We start from the raw sequence: 20,210 nt of genomic DNA on the forward strand, positions 1-20,210 counted from the left end.
CAGGACCGGCACGGGACAGGACGGCTGCTGGGGGCTTGCAGAAGCCCCAGGTAAGTGAAATAGTGTGTTTAAAAACTATTTACAGGTCCGCTTTAAATGTTAAATAATACAAATGGATAAACCGATATAAAATATAAAAGGGATCTGTACTAACCAGTTGCTGGGTTGCATACAAATAAATATTGTAATTTGAAATCTGAGAACTTGAAAATGTTCACAGTGAAAAGTGTAAAAGGAGCTACAGTACTTTAGCTATTCTTCCACTGAAAGAACTTGAACCATAAAATTATGTAAGTAGTCAGCAAAGGACCTTTGATTGTAATATACTGGTTGGGATTGCACTTCAGTGAAAAACAATTTATTGGCTCCCTATATAAACGGCCTATAAAAAGACATTTATGGCAGTTTCCTAAGACAGACGCAACTCAAGTTGTGGGAACTTTTGAAACGGACAAAAAAAAAAAAAACACTTGAAAATAAATCTTACGTGTCAACAAGACTGTGGAAAACTGCAAATATATAATGGGTTGGACATTATTGGATGGCAGGCCCATGCAGATGTTTATCTGTGAAGAGAATGGTTAAGAACAACATTAGTCCTGGTTTTCTACTGCAGGTTACAATATTCAATACAATGCGAGGATGGCTATCACTGGCACCTTATATCAATTCCCTATCAGTACTGAGATTAGGTTTCCTCAGAACAAGAGCATGGTTCTCAGGTACTGTTATTTGTAGAGATGGTGAAATAGCACATATCCACCATAGACAGATTTTTTTCTTTTTGAACATGCAAAGAAAGCCTAAAGCTATTTTCCCATTAAGTCTGTTGCATTGCAACGGACATGATCATCACACTGCAACAAGATGCAATGATATATCTATCTGGCTTACACAGAGTGTGGTGGGGCGGGTTCCAGTGCAGTAATGCACAGCATGCTGTGCAGTAAGCGGGTAACGTGTGTTTACAGTGGAACAAACTTTCTTTGTATTGTATGCTTCACTGTATAGTTGAACCATACGTCTAAGGTGCGGCATGACATTTTGGCAGGGTTGCGATCATATCACAATGCAACCTTCACAGCGCCAAAGGAGCATAAAGGTATGCAGCCATTTGTCATCTTCTAATAAGTGAACAGATTTCTGTGCCCAATCTGCAACGCCTGCATTATACACTGCTCAAAAAATAAAAATAAATAAAGTACACAAAATAAGACATCCTAGATCTGAATGAATGAAATATTCTTATTAAATAGAAAAAAGCTTTAAGGGTAAATGGGAGGAGGCGTACACTCCAATCAATAGAGTCACTGTATTATAAAAGTATAACTTATGCCTGTTCAGTAAGCCAGCACCTATTCAGTAGGAGACCTTTGGCAAGTCTCCCTAACACTGCTACTGTCTATAGAGCGCGCCCTAGTGGCTGCTGCTCTGGTGCTTTGAGTCCGCCAGGAGAAAAGCGTGATATAAATGTTATTTGTCTTGTCTTGTACTATATACTATAGACCAGTGATGGCTAATTTTGGCACTCCAGCTGTGACAAAATTACAAATCCCATGATGCCTCTGCCTCCCTGAGTTATGTTTAGAGCTGTCAGAGTATTGCAATGCCTCATGGGACTTTAAAAGGAAGAGAGAAATGGGCACTGCTGCATAAAAGTCCCTTTATTGTGGCCGGGTTACACAGTGAAGAAGCAGGTTGTATATCTGCTGTCAGGCATATCCTTTCCCCCCACTGCTAACCAGAGGCTAAAATACAAATGCAAGCATTCCATATTTATAGAGAAAGCCATCACACTCACCCTATTGCTGCAGCACCGTAACCAGCTTGAAACGCACGCTGGCGCACGCCATTTCCAATTCACGCTCACCCCTCGTCTGCATAGCACGTGAGTGGCTCTAGCCAATCGGTGAGGTGCGAGTCTCCCCGCCTATCAGCTCACTGCTTCTTGCGTGTCACTGGGGGACGATCTATAAGGAAAGCCGGCAGAGTCAAAAGGGTTGCCATAGAAACAAAGCCGCAACGCATTGTTCACATTGTGCGGATTAACCCCTTCGTTCCCGAAGGGGAAGAAAACCTCCATGGACAGTGTTGGATATGCGCTGTACACCGCTAATCCACACACAAAGGTCCTTGTCATTGGGACCCTCCCTCAGGGCGTTAGGGGCGATCCACACTGACGGTGATCATTTGGCTGTACAAAAATGTATATAAACATACAAACATTGCACGTTGATACCATTTCAATGCAAAGCCTATTACAGCATATTGCACAAACATTAAAAAATACAAAAAGTCAGAAAGAGGAAAGTATATACTAAGGACTCAGGACAAACCTTCATATTTAGAGCTAGAGGAGGAAAAATGGTATACATAGTTGCATTAATTATATTTATTCAGGAAGCAATGCAGCTCATTCCTGTCATTCAATCCCAATGGGCCACACGCTTTAGTGACCAATATTATTCTTGCTTCCTGCTGTAGCAACATCTGTTCCCTATTCCCTCCCCTACGGGGCACTTCCACAGTCATAATGCCAGCGAATTTCAGGCAATTAACATTCCCATCAAGTCTCTCCCTAACGTGTCTAATAAGCCTACCTGCTCCTATACCCGTTCTGAGTTGTAGTGTTCCTGAAACCGGGTACACAGCATACCTTGAGAGTGGTTGAGACCTATTTGGCCGACACCTTGGACGTCCTGGGAAAGTTGGAGGGGGTGGCACTTGGGGAGGAAGTACGATTGGCATCAGTGGATGTTGTCAATCTATACACACGTATTCCACAACAACTTGGCACCCGGGTTATAGGTGATCTGCTTGAGAAACAAGGGAAGGATAAGTTATGGGTGCAGTATCTATGTGAGTGTTTACACTTTGTCATCTCCCATAATGCATTTCTGTCTAACAACAGGTGGTACCGTCAGTGCTCAGGAGTTGCAGCGGGGACACCGGTGGCCCCAACATTTTCGAACCTATTCCTATGGGGATGGGAGAGTAATGTGATTTTGAAAGATACCAATCCATTCAGGTCATTCATAGGCCATTGGCATAGATATGTGGATGATATTTTCCTCACATGGAGGGGGTCAGATGATCAGTTTGCTGATTGAATTCTTGAATTCCAACGATTACAACATGCAATTCACCAGTGTAATGGAAGGTGACCGTTTGGAATCCTTGGATCTAGAAATCTTCATCGAAGAGGGTCATCTCCAAGCTAGAGGCCATAGAAAAGCTACAGCCACTAACACAATGCTTCTTAATACCAGTTATCATCCGGCTCACACGATAAGGTCTATCCCCTATGGCCAATTTGTAAGACTCAAAAGGAATAATTCTAAACGTGAATATTTTGTAAAACAAAGCCAGGAATTGGCAGTGAGATTGGTCAATCGGGGTTACATCTTGCAGGATTTGAATAAGGCCTTCAAAAAAGCGGACTCCCTAAAAAGGGAGGATATCATCATTAATAAACAGAGGAAACGACAGAGCCACAGGCCATCTAAAGGGGGCAGACAACAGAGGGTGGAAGACAGGTTTACCTGTGTATTTGATTGATTCTATATAGACACTGGCATGTCCTGCAGAGCGAGCCCTGCCTTGCTAATGTAGTTAAACAAAGACCTCATTTCTTTCAGGAGGGCTCTCACTGTAGGGGATGTTATAACCAGTAGTGAGTATTTTGTGCCTAATGAACCCAACTGGTTGCAGAGAGCGAAACCGATTTAGATGTGGTAATTGCAAACATTGCCATCAATATGTAATGGGACACAGCATTCGACTAGGGGGCCAAATTTTGACAATCAAATAATTTTTACATTGCCGGAGTAAGTTCACGGTATATTGTATATTATGCCAATGTGGCAGTTTTTATATTGGCCAGACGACTCGCATGCTGTGTACCCGGTTTCAGGAACACTACAACTCAGAACGGGTATAGGAGCAGGTAGGCTTATTAGACGTTAGGGAGAGACATGATGGGAATGCTAATTGCCTGAAATTCGCTGGCATTATGACTGTGGAAGCGCCGCGAAGGGGAGGGAATCGGGAACAGATGTTGCTACAGCAGGAAGCAAGAATAATCTCGGTCACTAAAGCGTGTGGCCCGTTGGGATTGAATGACAGGAATGAGCTGCATTGCTTCCTGAATATAATTAATGCAACTATGTATACCATTTTTCCTCCTCTAGCTTTATTTATGATGGTTTGTCCTGAGTCCTTAGTATATACTTTTCCTCTCTTTCTGACTTTTTGTACTTTTTAATGTTTGTGCAATATGCAGTAATATGCATTGAAATGGTATCAAAGTGCAATGTTTGTATGTTTATATACATTTCTGTACAGTCAAATGATCACCGTCTCAGTGTGGATCACCCCTAATGCCCTGAGGGAGGGTCCCAATGACAAGGACTTGTGTGTGGATTAGCGGTGTACAGCGCATATCCAACACTGTCCATGGAGGTTTTCTTCCCTTTCAGGAACGAAGGGGTTAATCCGCACAATGTGAACAATGAGTTGCGGCTTGGTTTCTATGGCAACCCTTTTGACTCTACCGGCTTTCCTTATAGATCGTCCCCCCAGTGACGCGCAAGAAGCAGTGAGCTGATAGGCGGGGAGACTCGCCGATTGGCTAGAGCCGCTCACAAGCTATACAGACGAGGAGGTGGGCGTGAATTGGAAATGGTGTGCGCCAGCGTGCGTTTCAAGCTGGTTACGGTGCTGCAGCAATATGGTGAGTGTGATGGCTTTCTCTATAAATATGGAATGTTTTGTATTTGTATTTTAGCCTCTGAAGAAGCGGGTTGTATATCTGCGAAACAGCTGTCAGGCATATCCTTTCCCCCCACTGCTAACCACTGTGTAACCCGGCCACAATAAAGGGACTTTTATGCAGCAGTGCCCGTTTCTCTCTTCCTTTCAAAGACGTCAGTGATTCATCAGAGCACGCTGCAAGTAAGCCCACCAGTGGCCGTTCCATCCCTGCCGCATACTGGTGCCAGCTTTTTCCATTCATTTTTTCATCTCTATACATTGCCTCATGGGACTTGTAGTTCCAGCACAGCTGGAATGCCAAGGTTAGCCATCACTGCTATAGACCATAACAATGTTAACCCACAGGGTAGCTGGCCAACCTTCTATACATCACCACCCCAGCATTCATACAAACATGAATACAGGAACAGAGCGCATTGCTTAAAGGGAAACTAAACTGAGAAGGATATGGATTTTTCCTTTTAAAATAATACCAGTTGCCTGACTCTCCTACTGGTCCTGTGTATCTAATACTTTTAGCCACAGCCCCTGAACAGGCATGCAGATCAGGTGCTCTGACTTAAGTCAGACTGGATTAGCTGCATGCTTGTTTCAGGTCTGTGATTTAGCCACTACTGCAGCCAAAGAGATCAGCAGGGCTGACAAGCAACTGGTATTGTTTAAAAGGAAACATTTGTATCCCTCAGTTTAGGTTCCCTTTAAGGTGATCACCAAAAAAACAGTATGTCCATGTATCGGTTACTAATACGTGTCAGGCTAGTCCGTCAAAAACAGGGAGGGCTGAAGCAATGCACAGTTCCTTTAGGCGGTGTAATGCACAAACCGAGATGTTAGTAAAGCAAGGACACACATTTTAGACTCATGCCTGAGAGAGTGTACACAGTAGAGCAGAGATCAGTTCACAGATTTGAAAGCCTTGGCATAAGCAGCATGAAGCAGGTCACTGTTGAATCAAACATATCTGCATACTCTACCGATTCCACGATGTTAACATCATAGCAGAGTCCAGGGTGCCCTGTTGAGTAGAGTCTGTGAATGTCACAGATGGTTCCATGATTTAGAGACCATTTGTAATCCAAACATGTGCATTGTGGCTTGTGCTCATAGACCACAGAGTGTCCGTCACCATAGGATGGCTCCAACAAAAAGTTCAACGGTGAAGCAAGGTTTCCACTGCGAACAGCAGTGATTTCAAGTAGTACAAGCTGGGGATGGCGAAGGCAGCAGAGAGAGGTCGGACTCAACGTGGGTCAAACATACATGCCGTGCATACAAGACATGTTTCGCCGGCTTTCTCGAGGGGGCGTGTCAACCAGAACACAAAAATAAGACATCCTAGATCTGAATGAATGAAATATTCTTATTAAATACTTCCTTCTTTACATAGTTGAATGTGCTGACAACAAAATCACACAAAAAATAACAATGGAAATCAAATGCATCAACCCATGGCGGTCTGGATTTGGAGTAACACTCAAAATTAGTGAAAAGGAACACTACAGGCTGATCCAACCTTGATGTAATGTCCTTAAAAGAAGTAAAAATGAGGCTCAGTAGTGTGTATGGCCTCCATGTGCCTGTATGACCCTCCCTACAATGCCTGGCTATGCTCCTGATGAGGTGGCAGATATTCTCCTGAGGCATCTCCACACAGACCTGGACTAAAGCATCCACCAACTCCTGGAGAGTCTGTGGTCCAACGTTGGTGGGTGGAGTGAGACATGATGTCTCAGATGTGCTCAATTGGATTGACGTCTGGGGAAAGGGCGGGGCAGTCCATAGCATCAATGCCTTTGTCTTGCAGGAGCTGCTGACACACTCCAGCCACATGAAGTCTAGAATAGTCTTGCTTTAGGAGGAACGCAGGGCCAGCCCCACCAGCATGTGGTCTCACAAGGGGTTTGAGGATCTCATCTCGGTACCTAATGGCAGTAAGGCTACCTCTGGTGGGCACATGAAGGGCTGTGCAGCCATCCAAAGAAATGCCGCCCCACACCACTGCCAAACCGGTCATGCTGGAGAATGTTGCAGGCAGAACGTTCTCCACGCTCTTTCATGCCTGTCACATGTGCTCAGTGTGAACCTGCTTTCATCTATGAAGCGCACAGGGCGCCAGTGGAAAATTTACCAATCCTGGCAAATGCCAAATGTCCTGCATGGTGTTGGGCTGTAAGCACAACCCCCCACCTGTGGACGTCGGGCCCTAATACCACCCTCATGGAGTCTGTTTGTGGTGGTCCGGGGGTCATTTTGCAGGGCTCTGGCAGTACTCCTCCTGTTCCTCCTTGCATAAAGACGGAGGTAGCATTAATTCTGCTGCTGGGTTGTTGCCCTCCTACGGCCTCCTCCACGTCTCCTGATGTACTGGCTCCATGCTCTGGACACTACGCTGACAGACACAGCAAACCTGCTTGCCACAGCTCACATTGATGTGCCATCCTGGATGAGCTGCACTAACCTGAGCCACTTGTGTGGATTGTAGACACCATGTCATGCTACCTCTAGAGTAAAACCACAACCAGCATTCAAAAGTGACCAAAACAGCAAGAAAGTATAGGAAATGAGAATGGCCTGTGGTCACCACCTGCAGAACCACTGCTTTATTGGGGAGGTCTTGCTAATTGCCTTTAAATTTCCACTTGCTGTCAATTCCATTTGCACAACAGCATGTGAAACTGATTGTCAATCAGTGTTGCAACTTAAGTGGACAGTTTGATTTCTTAGAAGTGTGATTGACTTGGAGTTACATTGTGTTTAAGTGTTCCCTTTATTTTTTTGAGCAGTATATATACACACTACAGAAATGATATGACGTAAACGGTCCAGCTTAAAGAGAGTCTGAAGCGAGAATAAATCTCGCTTCAGACCTCATAGATAGCAGGGGCATGTGTGCCCCTGCTAAACCGCCGCTATCCTGCGGCTTAACGGGGGTCCCTGATCCCTCAAATCCCCTTGGTGCAGCGGGGGAGCGCTTCCTGGTTGGGGCAGGGCTAACCGCCGCAGCCCTGCCCCACGCGCGTCTGTCAGCTCGTATCTCCGCCCCTCTCAGCCTTCCTTCACTGAGAGGCGGCGATGCGCCGCTGATAGACGCGACTGGAGGCAGGGCTGCAGTCGTTAGCCCTGCCTCCAGGAGCGACCAAATATACGACCAACGCTTGCAGGGTGGGTTTGGGGGTAAAAGGGACCCCCGTTTAGCCGCGGGATAGCGGCGTTTTAGCAGGGGCACACATGCCCCTGCTAACTATGAGCTCTGAAGCGAGATTTATTCTCGCTTCAGAGTCTCTTTAAAATATGGAGATGCATTTGGTAACAGAAGCCATTAATAAGTTGCTGAAAGTGTATAACAAAGTATAGACACAAGTTATGCATACCTTTGTGAAGAATAAAATTTATTTTAGATTTATTTTAAAGAATTAAACGATATATAAAAAGGTATACAGCATATTTCATCTTTCCCCAGCAACATAAAACAAACTTAACAGCTAATTTGTTCGTGCCTTAATAAGTATTGTATCTATAAGATACACTACAGATTAAAAATGTATAGAACTTCATTAAGGTTCTGTAGTTAAAACCTGCATTATGTACCTCTAACAAAACAAATGGGAAAAAAAAAAAAAAAATAATGAATAAAAAGAAAAAAAAAAAAACGTCTCTCTGGAAAGAAACACTCTCATAACTGGGGATAATTAGGTTACAATTCATTGGCTCCGTTGCATTGCAATGTCCCTTGAGTTACAACTACTCTGCAATTCATTAAAGTACCACATAACAATAAAGATCTTTGTACAGTGATTTAAATAGGTTGACAATAGATTGTGTACATTCTCATTTGATATACAGATTGTACAGTCTGAGGTCTTTGGAAGATAGAACTTCTGAAGCAGACAGACATGATTTACAGAATAAAAAGCACTTCTCTTTACAAGGCAACTTGAAGGGATACTTTCTCTGTCGTCTATTTTACAAGTCATCTGCTGATCATGGCTTTACTAATAAAATCAATAAAATTGAAATGTATAAAAAGACAGTGACTATACATAATTAAAAGTCAAGTTACCATTTAAATATATTTCACAAGTAGTTCTAGTAGATTGCCTTGTGATTTAACCGCAGGCACCCTTATTTAGCGTGGTCAGCCCAAATGTAACAGGACTCTGTATCATCCCAGCTGAACAACAACAAGGCATTCTGGGTCGGAAAGACCACCAACATCTGGACTTAGATACAGTAAAGGTGGGATTTTTTTTTTAAGGTTAAGTCTTTATAAAATAGATTTAAAAAATGCTAAAAGTTAAGGAGACAAAAGACATCTAGCAGCACGCACTATTGTGCAACACCCAACTCAATCTTCCAGAGTCAGGGTGAGAGAATTGTCATCAGTTTGTGGTTTCCAGGTTACAGCATCAGGCGGATAGAATGTTTTGATTCTTTGGTGGAATCATCGTGATCTGTCGATTCTGTGTGTTCATCCTGAGGGAAAATCACTTTATCAGGCGTGTAGTCGTTCCTCTTCAGGTCTAAAGAGACAAACCTTTTTTAACAACAAAACTCTGTTTTTTGAAGCACAAATAAAAAAAATGCACATTTTAAATGCCCAGTAATGTATTTTAGATCACTAAATATTTTTTTCAGTCAAAGAGCACAGCCATTAGAAACTATTTTTATACCATAGTTGTGGTTTTAATGGTAATCCGAGGCAGAATGTTTTGTTTGTTGAATAAAGTAGGGAAAGGATAAGAACCTCTTGTCAGTTTTATCTATGGGTACATTTCCTCAAAAAGGAGTGGACAGCCCCCTCTGATGGTTGTCACTGAAAGACATGCCTTAACATTTTGGAAATAATGTCACTCTTGTACCAGTGTTAATTGTCCCCATGACCTGAATTAAGACAAGCCTCCCTAAAGCTGGTCATACATTACACAATCTTGGTTGTTCAATCTTACCATTTTCATGTAGCATAAGATGTGTTAAAAACACTTTTACCCATGTTGGGTTGTTCGATTTTTATAGTGTCTTTCTCTCTAAGAGAGAACACTTAAAAAAACCACAAAAGTGGAACTGTATATGACTAAGCAAGGATTTGATGACTAATAAACTCATATCTGTTCATTGCATGGTGAAGACTAATTGGCTTGTACACAGTTGTGTTCAAAATAATAGCAGTGTGTTTAAAGCAGTGAATACAGTTCAAAATCCCTCTAATAGCTTTTATTTTCATACACACAAATGCATTGGGAACACTACACATTCTATTCCAAACCAAAACATGAAGAAAAATATATCAAGTTTGTGTTCCTCGAAAGAAATGTAAGAAAAGTGATTAGCCTTAAAAAAAAATAAATGTTTGCATTATTCTTCATAAACTCAAACATTCACTATACAGTATAAACTGCAAAAGGTTTTAACATTTTGCTTTCCTTTGAATCACTGAACTAATATTTAGTTGTATAACCACTGTTTCTGAGAACTGCTGTACATCTGTGTTGCATGGAGTCGACCAACTTCTGGCACCTGTGAACAGGTATTCCAGTCTGGGATGATTGGACTACATCCCACAGTTCTTCATTTCTTGGTTCTGCCCCAGAAACTGCATTTTCGATGTCCCCCCACAAAAGTTTTCCATTGGATTAAGGTTCGAGGATTGGGCTGGCCACTCCATAACGTCAATCTTGTTGGTCTGGAACCAAGTTGCACATTTGCTCTTGTTGTTGGGGTCATTGTCTAGTACACCTATTTCAAGGGCATTTCCTCTTCAGCATAAGGCAGCATGACGTCTTCAAGTATTCTGATGTATTCAAATTGATCCATGATCCCTGGAATGCGATAAATAGGCCCAACACCGTAGTATGAAAAACACCGCCATATCATTAAGCTTGTGCCACCATGCTTCACCGTCTTCACAGTGTACTGTGGCTTGAATTCAGTGTTTGGGGAGGTCGTCTGACAAAATGGTTTATGGCCACTAGATCAAAAAAAGAACAATCTTACTTTCATTAGTCCACAAAATGTTGCGGCATTTCTCTTCAGGCCAGTCAATGTGCTCTTTGGCAAATTGTAAACCTCTTCAGCACTTGTTTTTTCAGTTGGACTTTGCGGGGGCATCTTGCAGATAGCTTTCGCATAGGCATCTTCTAATTGTAACAGTAGTCACAGGCAACGTTGGACCTTCTTTAATCTTCCTGAAGCTGATTGTTGGCTGAGTCCTAGCCATTTTGGCTATTCTATCTATTCGAATTGTAGTTTTTTGCTTTCTTCCACGTCTTTCAGGTCTTGGTTGCCATTTTAAACCATTTGGGATCATTTTAGCTAAGCAGCCATCATTTTCTGAACTTCATTATGAAAATTTTCCCTCTCCAATCAACTTACACTGTTCGTCTGAACAAGGTGTCGGACGACCCCCTTTTCCTCTGAATTTCAGAGAGAAATGCCCTATAACCAGCATGTACAACATTTGCTGCCTTCCTTCCTTAACTGCTGTACGACCTCTCCACGCCAAAGGGCGTGGCCACAGTGGCATCCCCAGGACCGCTTAACGCCAATTGCTGTCAAGTCCTGGGGCTGCAGTTTGCAGGAGATCGCGCGCACATCTCTTGCCCGGGTGGCGGAGCTCCGCCTTCAGTCTCTGAGCAGCGATCGCCACTCGGGAGACTGTTAGATGGCGTAATCGCTGTCTATTTACATGTACAGCGCTGCAATCAGCAGCAGCACTGTACTGGGGACAGCAGTGTGACCATCCGACCCCACCAACGGGGGTGTGTGTGTGTGTGGTGTGTGTGTGGTGTGTGTGTGGGGGGGGGGGGGGCGGGAGTGTGAATCACTCGTGTGCTGTGTTGTACGTTCCTGCAGCTTGGCTTTAAAGCTGCAGTGGCCAATTATGAATAAAATAGCCTGGTCTTTAGGGGGGTTTACCACTGTGGTCCTCAAGTGGTTAAATAATGTCAATAATTGCCACCTGTTTATCAAAGATCGAATGACCTCACTAATTGAACTCCACATTGCTATTTTAGTTATTCAATTACACAGAATCAGCAGCATGCATCAAACATCAAAAACAGTGATTGATCAGGTTAGTGATGTCAGATTTATTATTTTGAACACAACTGTATGTTACTTTGTGACGATTCTATTTCACAGTCTTGATCATCTCGGAGGAGAGCACAGAGCTGATTCTGCAGCTTCATTCCTCCGGGGTCGCGGCCATTTTTTTCTGAACCAAAACGAAACTGGTGCATATCTAGTGATAGAAGCAGATAAGGACAGCCCCCGAATCAGGTAGTAGTGTTTTTTTTATCTGACGTAGGTTTGTATTAAAGGAGTGCTAGCAAAACTTCACTTATGGAAGAGAATAACACATAAAAATGTAAATTGGCTGCCATGTGACGCAAACTACGAATCGAGATTGACTTTGCTTATGAAAAGCCCTGACAAAAAAAAGGTTGGTTAAAGGGCCTGGGTGTGATCAGCTATTACTAAGGTTTTTGATGTTTGGGTAGAGTTACTGTTAAATCCATTGTCTTCGAGAAGAGAAAAGTGCTTATGCAGAATTTCAAGTACTGTATATAGGTACAATCTATTGTCAGCAGCACTACATAGTAGCTGTTAAACTACATGCAAGTCGAATTACCTGGAAGCTTAAGCTTTCTGCAACAGGAATTACAATGGTGCTTAGAACGGAAATTTTTAATAGCGTCATCTCCCAAATTTGCTGGTCCAAATACCATGTCTGAAGTCCTGTAGGAAAATAATACACAGGTCAAACATTATTACGACATGTCAGAAACAGGTAAAGCTCTGCCCAAACTCACCTTCTAAATCACAGTTTGCAACATATTACATTATTCACCATGCTGGCAAACAACTGATTGATGGATGCAAGGAATTTTACAAACTGCCATTCTACACAGACCATCCTCCCAGTAAAATACTTCATTTACTTCATTATTTTCTTTTAGCCCAATTTTATCATTTACAATGACAACCTGGCAGTTCTCTAGGAAATTGCTAAAATCCTTCAGCAGCTGGATAGCTATGCCTTTAGGCTACTTGCACACCAAGACGTTGCGTTAGGTGCTACGTTAAAGAGAATCTGTATTGTTAAAATCGCACAAAAGTAAACATACCAGTGCGTTAGGGGACATCTCCTATTACCCTCTGTCACAATTTTGCCGCTTCTCGCCGCATTAAAAGTGGTTAAAAACAGTTTTTAAAAGTTTGTTTATAAACAAACAAAATGGCCACCAAAACAGGAAGTAGATTGATGTACAGTATGTCCACACATAGAAAATACATCCATACACAAGCAGGCTGTATACAGCCTTCCTTTTGAATCTCAAGAGATCATTTGTGTGTTTCTTTCCCCCTGCAGCTATCTTCCACTGAAGTGTCAGGCTGTTTCTTCCTGCAGAGTGCAGACAGCTCTGCCTGTATGTAATTCCTCTGTATGTGAAAGCCCAGCCAGCTCAGAGGACGATTTATCCAGCTTGTAAAAGATAAGAGAGAAGAGAGAAGCTGCTCAAATCTAAATAATACACAGGCAGTGTGCAGAGAGAGGCCTGGATGGGGGAGATGCATCACAGAACCACAACACTGAAGAACTTGGCAGACTTCCAGACACAGGCTGACAAGTCTGACAAGAGAGAGATAAGTTGATTTATTACAGAGATGGTGATAGTAGAACGTGCTGCAGTAAGCCAGAACACATTAGAATAGCTTTTGGAACTTGTAGGATGATAAAAACAGGATGTAATTTTTGTTACGGAGTCTCTTTAAGGTCGTATAACGTGCACCTAACACAACGTATGGTGCGGCAAGTGAGGACGGTAGAGTGAGCCGCGTTAGGCGGCTCGATTCCTATAATGTCTCCCAGAGTGGCGCTGATTGGCCAGCGGGACCACGTGATGCCGAGTGAGACACTCCGCATCACGTGGTCCCGCCGGCCAATCAGCGGCCGCCAGTGCAGTAAATATTAAGTAGCCATGTGCGCGGCTACTGTAGCTGGCTCTCCCCGCCTCCTCTCCGCCCCCCACTGCGCATGTGCAAACAGTCTAATGCGGCTATAGCCGCTCTAACTCCATAGCATGCTGCACTTTCCGAACAACGTGCAGCGTTACATGTAACGCAACGTGGGCTGTGTGAACAGCCCACTTGTGTTACATTGCTGTGCGTTGGGGGAGCGTTACAGGTGCACTAACGTGCGCCTGTAACGTCTTAGTGTGTAAGCAGCCTTAAAGTAGGATTTGAGCCTTTGACCATTTTTCGAATCCCGACTCAAGCCAGTATGTAAAACAGTAAGCAGTCTACGGACAAGGTTTCCTAATGCTCCTGAATGCTCATGGAGCTGTGGCTGCAGCCCTGAAGTGCTTTGAGTCCACCAGAAGAAAAACGCACTATATAAGTGTTGTGTCTTGTCTATTTATACAATGAAAAAGACATGCACTAAATCTGTGCCATCCAGTAAAAAACAAACAAAAACAAAAAATAGTCAGTTCTGCAATTCTTATTTGCTTTAAAAACCCGAGGTGAAAATAGACTGATGAGATAAACATTTGTATTTCTCCTACTACTCATAAAAATTACCCCCCCCCCCCCCCCATGGTCTAATTTTACAATTAAGCATTTACAAAGTAGATTGTCTGTTAATGTATTTTAACTCTGGGACATTTACTAAGCCGCTATTGAGCAGAGACAATAAAACATTCAGAGGACAGAGAATGACACAGGACACCAGAGGGGACACCGCGGGCGGGATCATGCTCGTCATTGCGGCTAATCACTGCACTCCCAGCTACTGAGGGAGTATCGGGTGGTGTAACAAACCGGCAGTAGCCGTGAGCGCTGTGATTGGCTGTATGGGGCAGCGCTCCGCCACCTGATTGGTCTAAGGCTTGTTCATCAACTAACCGGGAGAAAGCTGCACGGTAGCGGTGGATTCACGCTGCATTTTCTTCCTCTTCGGTGAGCTATCCAAAGTGCTTCTGCAGCAATCTGTCATATTTTCTTATGCACGTCCTTATCTCTCACTCAGCGCTGGTTCAGCGCACGGTTTACAGCACTAGATCGCTATCTGGGGGTCTCCTTATTCACGGATGTTAATAGGACATGTAATGGGACATGAAGACACCTCACATGGGGACACCACACACAAGGGGACTAGTACAAAACATAGGCACGGTCACTACATTCGGACTATAAGACGCACTGACTCACTACCGTAATTTTATTATATTTTTGCTCTTTGGGAGCTTAAAAATATAACCTAGGTAAAGGACATCTGAGGTGAAAATAAACTGCAGAGAAAAACAATTGTATCTATGCTCCTAAAAATTACTTTTATCAGCTAGGTGATAAATAAGTCATTTATGAGAAGTTTTGTGAATACAGCCCAATCTGTTCATAATCTTTTGGCCCTCATACTACATGGAGATAAGATTAGTTAGTCATTGGCCAATCAAAATTGTATAGGGGTGGGGGGGTTGACACTTAGATGTTATTAAAAGACTGAGCATTAGGTAAGTGGGACTGGGGTGAGGAATCTTCCCATATAACTCTGCACAAATATATGGTTTATGTTTAGACATACTTGAGAAGAGCTAAGTTTGTAATGTCAGATATATCACTGTAATGCAGTCTACTGGCTGGGGCCAGCATTTATCTAGTAAAAATGTCAGTCAAGGCAACATGGCAGGATGGAAGTCACCACTCTATCGAGATGCTGCATCTTGCAACCATCAAGAACAGAAGTGCTGGTTCTATTATAAAAAAGAGCCATCTAAAATGTAGGGAACCTGAAGTAAGAGGAATACAGACACTGCCATCTACATTGTCTTATAAACAATGCCAGTTGCCTGGTTGTGATACTGAACATTAGGCTTTAGTTGTTTTTGAGTCGCATACCTGCAACATGCATGCAGTCAGTGGAGTCAGACCAGAGTCAAAGCATCTGATCTGCATGCTCAGTCTGAGCCAGTGACTTATCTGCATATCAATAGAAATTGTTATTATTATTTAGTATTTATATAGTGCTGACATATTACGCAGTGCTGTACAGTGTATATATATATTGTCTTGTCACTAACTGTCCCTCAAAGGAGCTCACAATCTAATCCCTACCATTGCCATATGTCTATATTATGTAGTGTAAGTGTGTACTGTAGTCTAGAGCCAATTTTTAGGGGGAGCCAATTAACTTATCTGTATGTTTTTGGAATGTGGGAGGAAACCGGAGTGCCTGGAGGAAACCCACACAGACACGGAGAGAACATACAAACTCTTTGCAGATAGTGCCCTGGCTGGGATTCATTGTTGTATATTAATCCACACAAAGGGCAGCTAAAGAAAGTTACAAATTCCTAAACAGGTCAGTGAGAAATGCTGGAGGTGTCATGAAAATTTTAGAGACTTACTGCACACTATGTGGTTCTCTCCCAAACTAATGACTTGAAAAAAAAGATACATCATTGGTGCAAACACTTTCTCTTTAGAAGTCACCTTTCTGCCTAAAACCTGCCAAACTGCAATCCATTACCTTGCAAACATTATGGAAATAAAAATATATTTTTCCTTATTCATCTAATTATTTTAGCCCAGGCTTTGATCCTTCGTGTGTGAAAATCCCCAAATCCCAAGAACTTCAGTCTATAAAGCTTCGGTTCACAAGAGTTAAAAAATTGTGGATTTAGAAGAAACCGTGCTAGTGGCTCACAATAGAGTTAAACAATTTATTAAAACGTGGACCCTTGGTTTGAGTTCAAAGAGTCATCTGAATACAAAAACAATTATGGATATGACAGTAAGGTGCGATTTTCTCCTTCCTTCCAGACTCTTCCTTCCGGGACTTTGGCTAGAAGTAGTGCTATAAGTGAAACTGAAAATGTACCATATATTCAACTGATTTTGGGCACTATGTCTAAGTAGTATGACACATTTCAGGTACATTCGCTTTTTTCATAGATGACAAAATGTAAATTCTAACAAATACCAAATATGCTGTGAACAAAATTAAATGATGAAAAAAAGAAATCATTTTCATATTTTATACTATCTATACTATTATTTACCACTGCTTCTTCTCTGTAATGCACCATCTTTTCACTTACATTTAATAAAGGATTCTAAATCATTTAGTCCCTTCTCCCTGTTCTAAATATAGGCAAGTATGGGATTTTAAAAGCCTGTCCATACAGGGAGCAATGTCAAGCTGTGCACACTGCTAAGTAACTTTAAAGTGTTTGGAATATTCAAATTCAGAACCTTGTTTCAAATTCTTCAGATAAGGACTTGAATCGTTGCACATGCGCACCACAGCAGGGGGGTAATAACTCACCCTTATCTCTGTGCACTGCCATTCATGTTGCATTCCAGCTCTCACATACCTCCTCCTTCTCCAGTAAATATATGAAAGCTGGAACGTAACATTCAGTGCAGCACCCAGTGGCAGTGATGAGGGCGAGTACAGCCCCTGCTGCAGTGCGCATGTCCAAAGATTCAGGTACTGATTGTAAGAATTCAGAACAAGGTTACGAATTTGAATATTCCAATCATGTCAAAACTACAGCTAAGTACTGCTACTAAGCATTGCGGCATACAGAACCACAAAGCACTATTCAGTACAAGTGAATGGAGCCACCCATCTCACTGTCTGAAAATGAACCAAGGCACATTTTCTATATGGCACCAAAAGCAGTGTTAAGGGTAAAAATAATTGGCGTAGCAATCACCCCTGTGATCCTTGCCATCGCAGGGGGGGCCAAGAGGCTTTGGGGGCCCCTCCTCCCTCTCCCCAAACGCAAGTGCAGCCAATCAGCAAAGAAACCTCCCCATTCACTCACGAAAACTGTGTGCAGGAGCATGTATAATTAATTCCTGCTTCCAGGGGCTGCTTCACAGCAGAATACTCTCTGCTGCCATTCACCGGATCCAAGTGCCATGAGGTTCGGGGATAAAGTGGGCCCCATGCTATCACTTTCGCAGCGGGGCCCTATGGCAAAAAATTGTACAATTTTAAATATGTGCAAACATAACCAAATAAGTAGTACATTTTTTCCAGAGTAAAATGAGCCATAAATTGCTTTTCTCCTATGTTGCTGTCACTTACAGTAGGTAGTAGAAATCTGACAGAAGCGACAGGTTTTGGACTAGTCCATCTCTTCATAGGGGATTCTCAGCAAGGTTTTTATTCTTTATAAAGATATTCCCTAAAAAGTATTTAAACATTGATGCTGGCCTGCTTCCCTGCTCGCTACACAGTTTTTTTTCAGCATTTTACGTCGTAGTGCCCCTTTAAGTCTAGTTACTCCCCTGGTACAAATATACTGAAAGCGGAGCCTGGCCAGAAGAAGAGGCCTTTTCCTCTAATATGCTACTGTTAAATTCTGTGTATTACCAAGCCTGTGTCTGTCTGTAGCATGAAAATAAAAGTGTCACTGACATTGCTTAGCAAAAGGTTTAAAGCACAGCTGCACTGCTTAACGGCTGTAGTAGGTCGTGCTTCCGCAAGGGCTATCAGTTTAAATTACACTGCGGTATGACAATTCTCAGCTTACTGGACCTTATTAGATTGATGTCCTGAACTCTGGGAAGTCTAGGAACAGGGCAAGACTGCACAGGACACGGTCACCATTCTTGCAAGAAGATGCAATGTGATATTGATGCTTCTCATCAGATCTTTATAAATAGTGTGAACTGACATTTTACATTTTAACATGCTTATAAATAGACCGCTACGTTATTTTTAAATATAACTGAATTAAATAGTGTTCATCTCTGGCTGCAGTTATTTTATACGTTGTGTCATGTGAAAAAAAAAAAGACTTTTTAAACATTAAGACGTTTTAGTTAGATACATACAATTAAATACTTTTATTTAAATTAGGTTATATATCTCATGTGCTTAAACGTCTAAAATAATAAAAGATGTTGAACAGATTAAACTTGCCTTTTTTCTCCAGACTTTATAACTGATGGATCCGTCAGATTTTCTCCAACACCTTTAAGTAAAAAGATGAATATTTATTATAAAGTATGCCAAAATTAATTTGTTAAAGTGTACCCGAAGCAGAGTAAAAAAAAAAAAAAAAAAAAAAAAAAGAGATATGTGCCTAAGAAGAGGGAAGCTTCTGGATCCTGCAGAGACTTCCCACATCTTCTTAGCCCCCACCGTTGCCACACGTGGAAGCACAGAATATATCCAACAAGAGATTGTCGGATCGGTTATAGTAACAGCGCGCCTCTTAATACATTAGCGTGGCCATGCTTGTGCAGGAAGAGGAGTGTAGACGTGAACGTTCAGAAGGTCCTGGAGCTGCCGTGGTGGTCTGGAGGAGGACATGAAAAGACTCTGGAGCATCCAGAGGCTTCCCTGTTTTTAGATGAGCATCTCTTTTTTTTATATTTTACTCGGCCTCAAGTTCCCTTTCAAGATAAAAGGCTAAGGCCCTTCGTCAAATCACTTTTTCTCTTAATGTAAATGGTTACCGATTTAAAAAGAAAAAAGTCAGATACTCACCTAAGGAGAGGGAAGGCTCGGTCCTAATGAGCCTTCCCTCTCCTCTCCTGATGCCCTCAGGATCCGTTCAAATCCCCCGCCACGGGGGACTTCGGAAGTCTTCAGGAGCACTCGGGCTATGATACTGCGCACGCGCGAGTGCATCATAGACCTGCGCGAGAGTGCATCATAAAGGTCGCTCGCGCATTCGCAGTATGGAGCGTCCCGTCTTCGGGAGCCCGAGTGCTCCTGAAGACTTCCGAAACCTCCCTTCGTCGGCGGAAGTGGCAGTATTTGACCGAACTGGTCGAATACTGCTACAGGGGATCCTGAGCGGGACCGGGCGAGGAGAGGGAAGTCTCATTAGGACCGAGCTTCCCTCTCCTAAGGTGAGTATCTGACTTTATTTTTAAATCGGTACCCATTGGCTTTAAAGAGAACTCGAGGTGGTTTCTAATAATCCTAATAGCACACATATAATGCCCAGCCTCTGTTGCTATACTGCTCCCCCCTAGGCCTCCCCTGCCAGTGCTGTAACCCCATAAATCACACAGCCATGCTAGCGACATGCAGCCGGCTGTTTACCTTTGCCAGTGTCACTCTCGCCGCTCCCCCACCTCCTCCATAGTGCCGCTTCTCGACCACGTCCCTTCCCTCCCTACTGATTGGAGGGAAGGGACGCAGGCGGGGACCGGCGCTATGAAGAAGGCGGGGGAGCGGCAAGAGTGACACTGGCAAAGGTAAACAGCCGGCTGCGACACGCTGCATGTCGCTAGTACGGCTGTGTGATTTATGGGGGATAGCAGAGAGCAGGGGGGGCCTAGGGGGGAGCACTATAGCAACAGAGGCTGGGCATTATATGCAGACCCAGCCTCTCTGTGCTATTAGGATTATTAGAAACCCCCTCGGGTTCTCTTTAAGTCTTCTCCTAGGTGATATTCTCACATCTTAT

The 20,210-nt window shown here is 43.0% G+C and overlaps 1 protein-coding gene across 3 annotated transcripts in view; it reads right to left on the minus strand.

The window, feature by feature from the left end:
- Window positions 1-384: 384 nt before the first annotated feature.
- The window catches only part of TRPM7 (transient receptor potential cation channel subfamily M member 7), a 225,448-nt gene continuing 205,622 nt past the window's right edge, over window positions 385-20,210 (minus strand). For 2 of the 3 annotated variants that reach the window (XM_068275393.1, XM_068275392.1), the window contains 3 exons: window positions 18,710-18,761; window positions 12,401-12,507; window positions 8,199-9,293 (listed from right to left, as the gene is read on the minus strand). In XM_068275393.1, coding sequence (XP_068131494.1) covers window positions 9,172-9,293; window positions 12,401-12,507; window positions 18,710-18,761 — 281 coding nt within the window. In that variant the 3' untranslated portion in view covers window positions 8,199-9,171. Of the gene's footprint in view, window positions 567-8,198; window positions 9,294-12,400; window positions 12,508-18,709; window positions 18,762-20,210 lie in introns of those variants that run through there. The other variant, XM_068275395.1, reaches the window with a different exon arrangement.

The sequence above is a fragment of the Hyperolius riggenbachi genome, chromosome 3 (genome assembly GCF_040937935.1).
Source record: "Hyperolius riggenbachi isolate aHypRig1 chromosome 3, aHypRig1.pri, whole genome shotgun sequence".
NCBI classification, from domain to species: Eukaryota; Metazoa; Chordata; class Amphibia; order Anura; family Hyperoliidae; genus Hyperolius; species Hyperolius riggenbachi.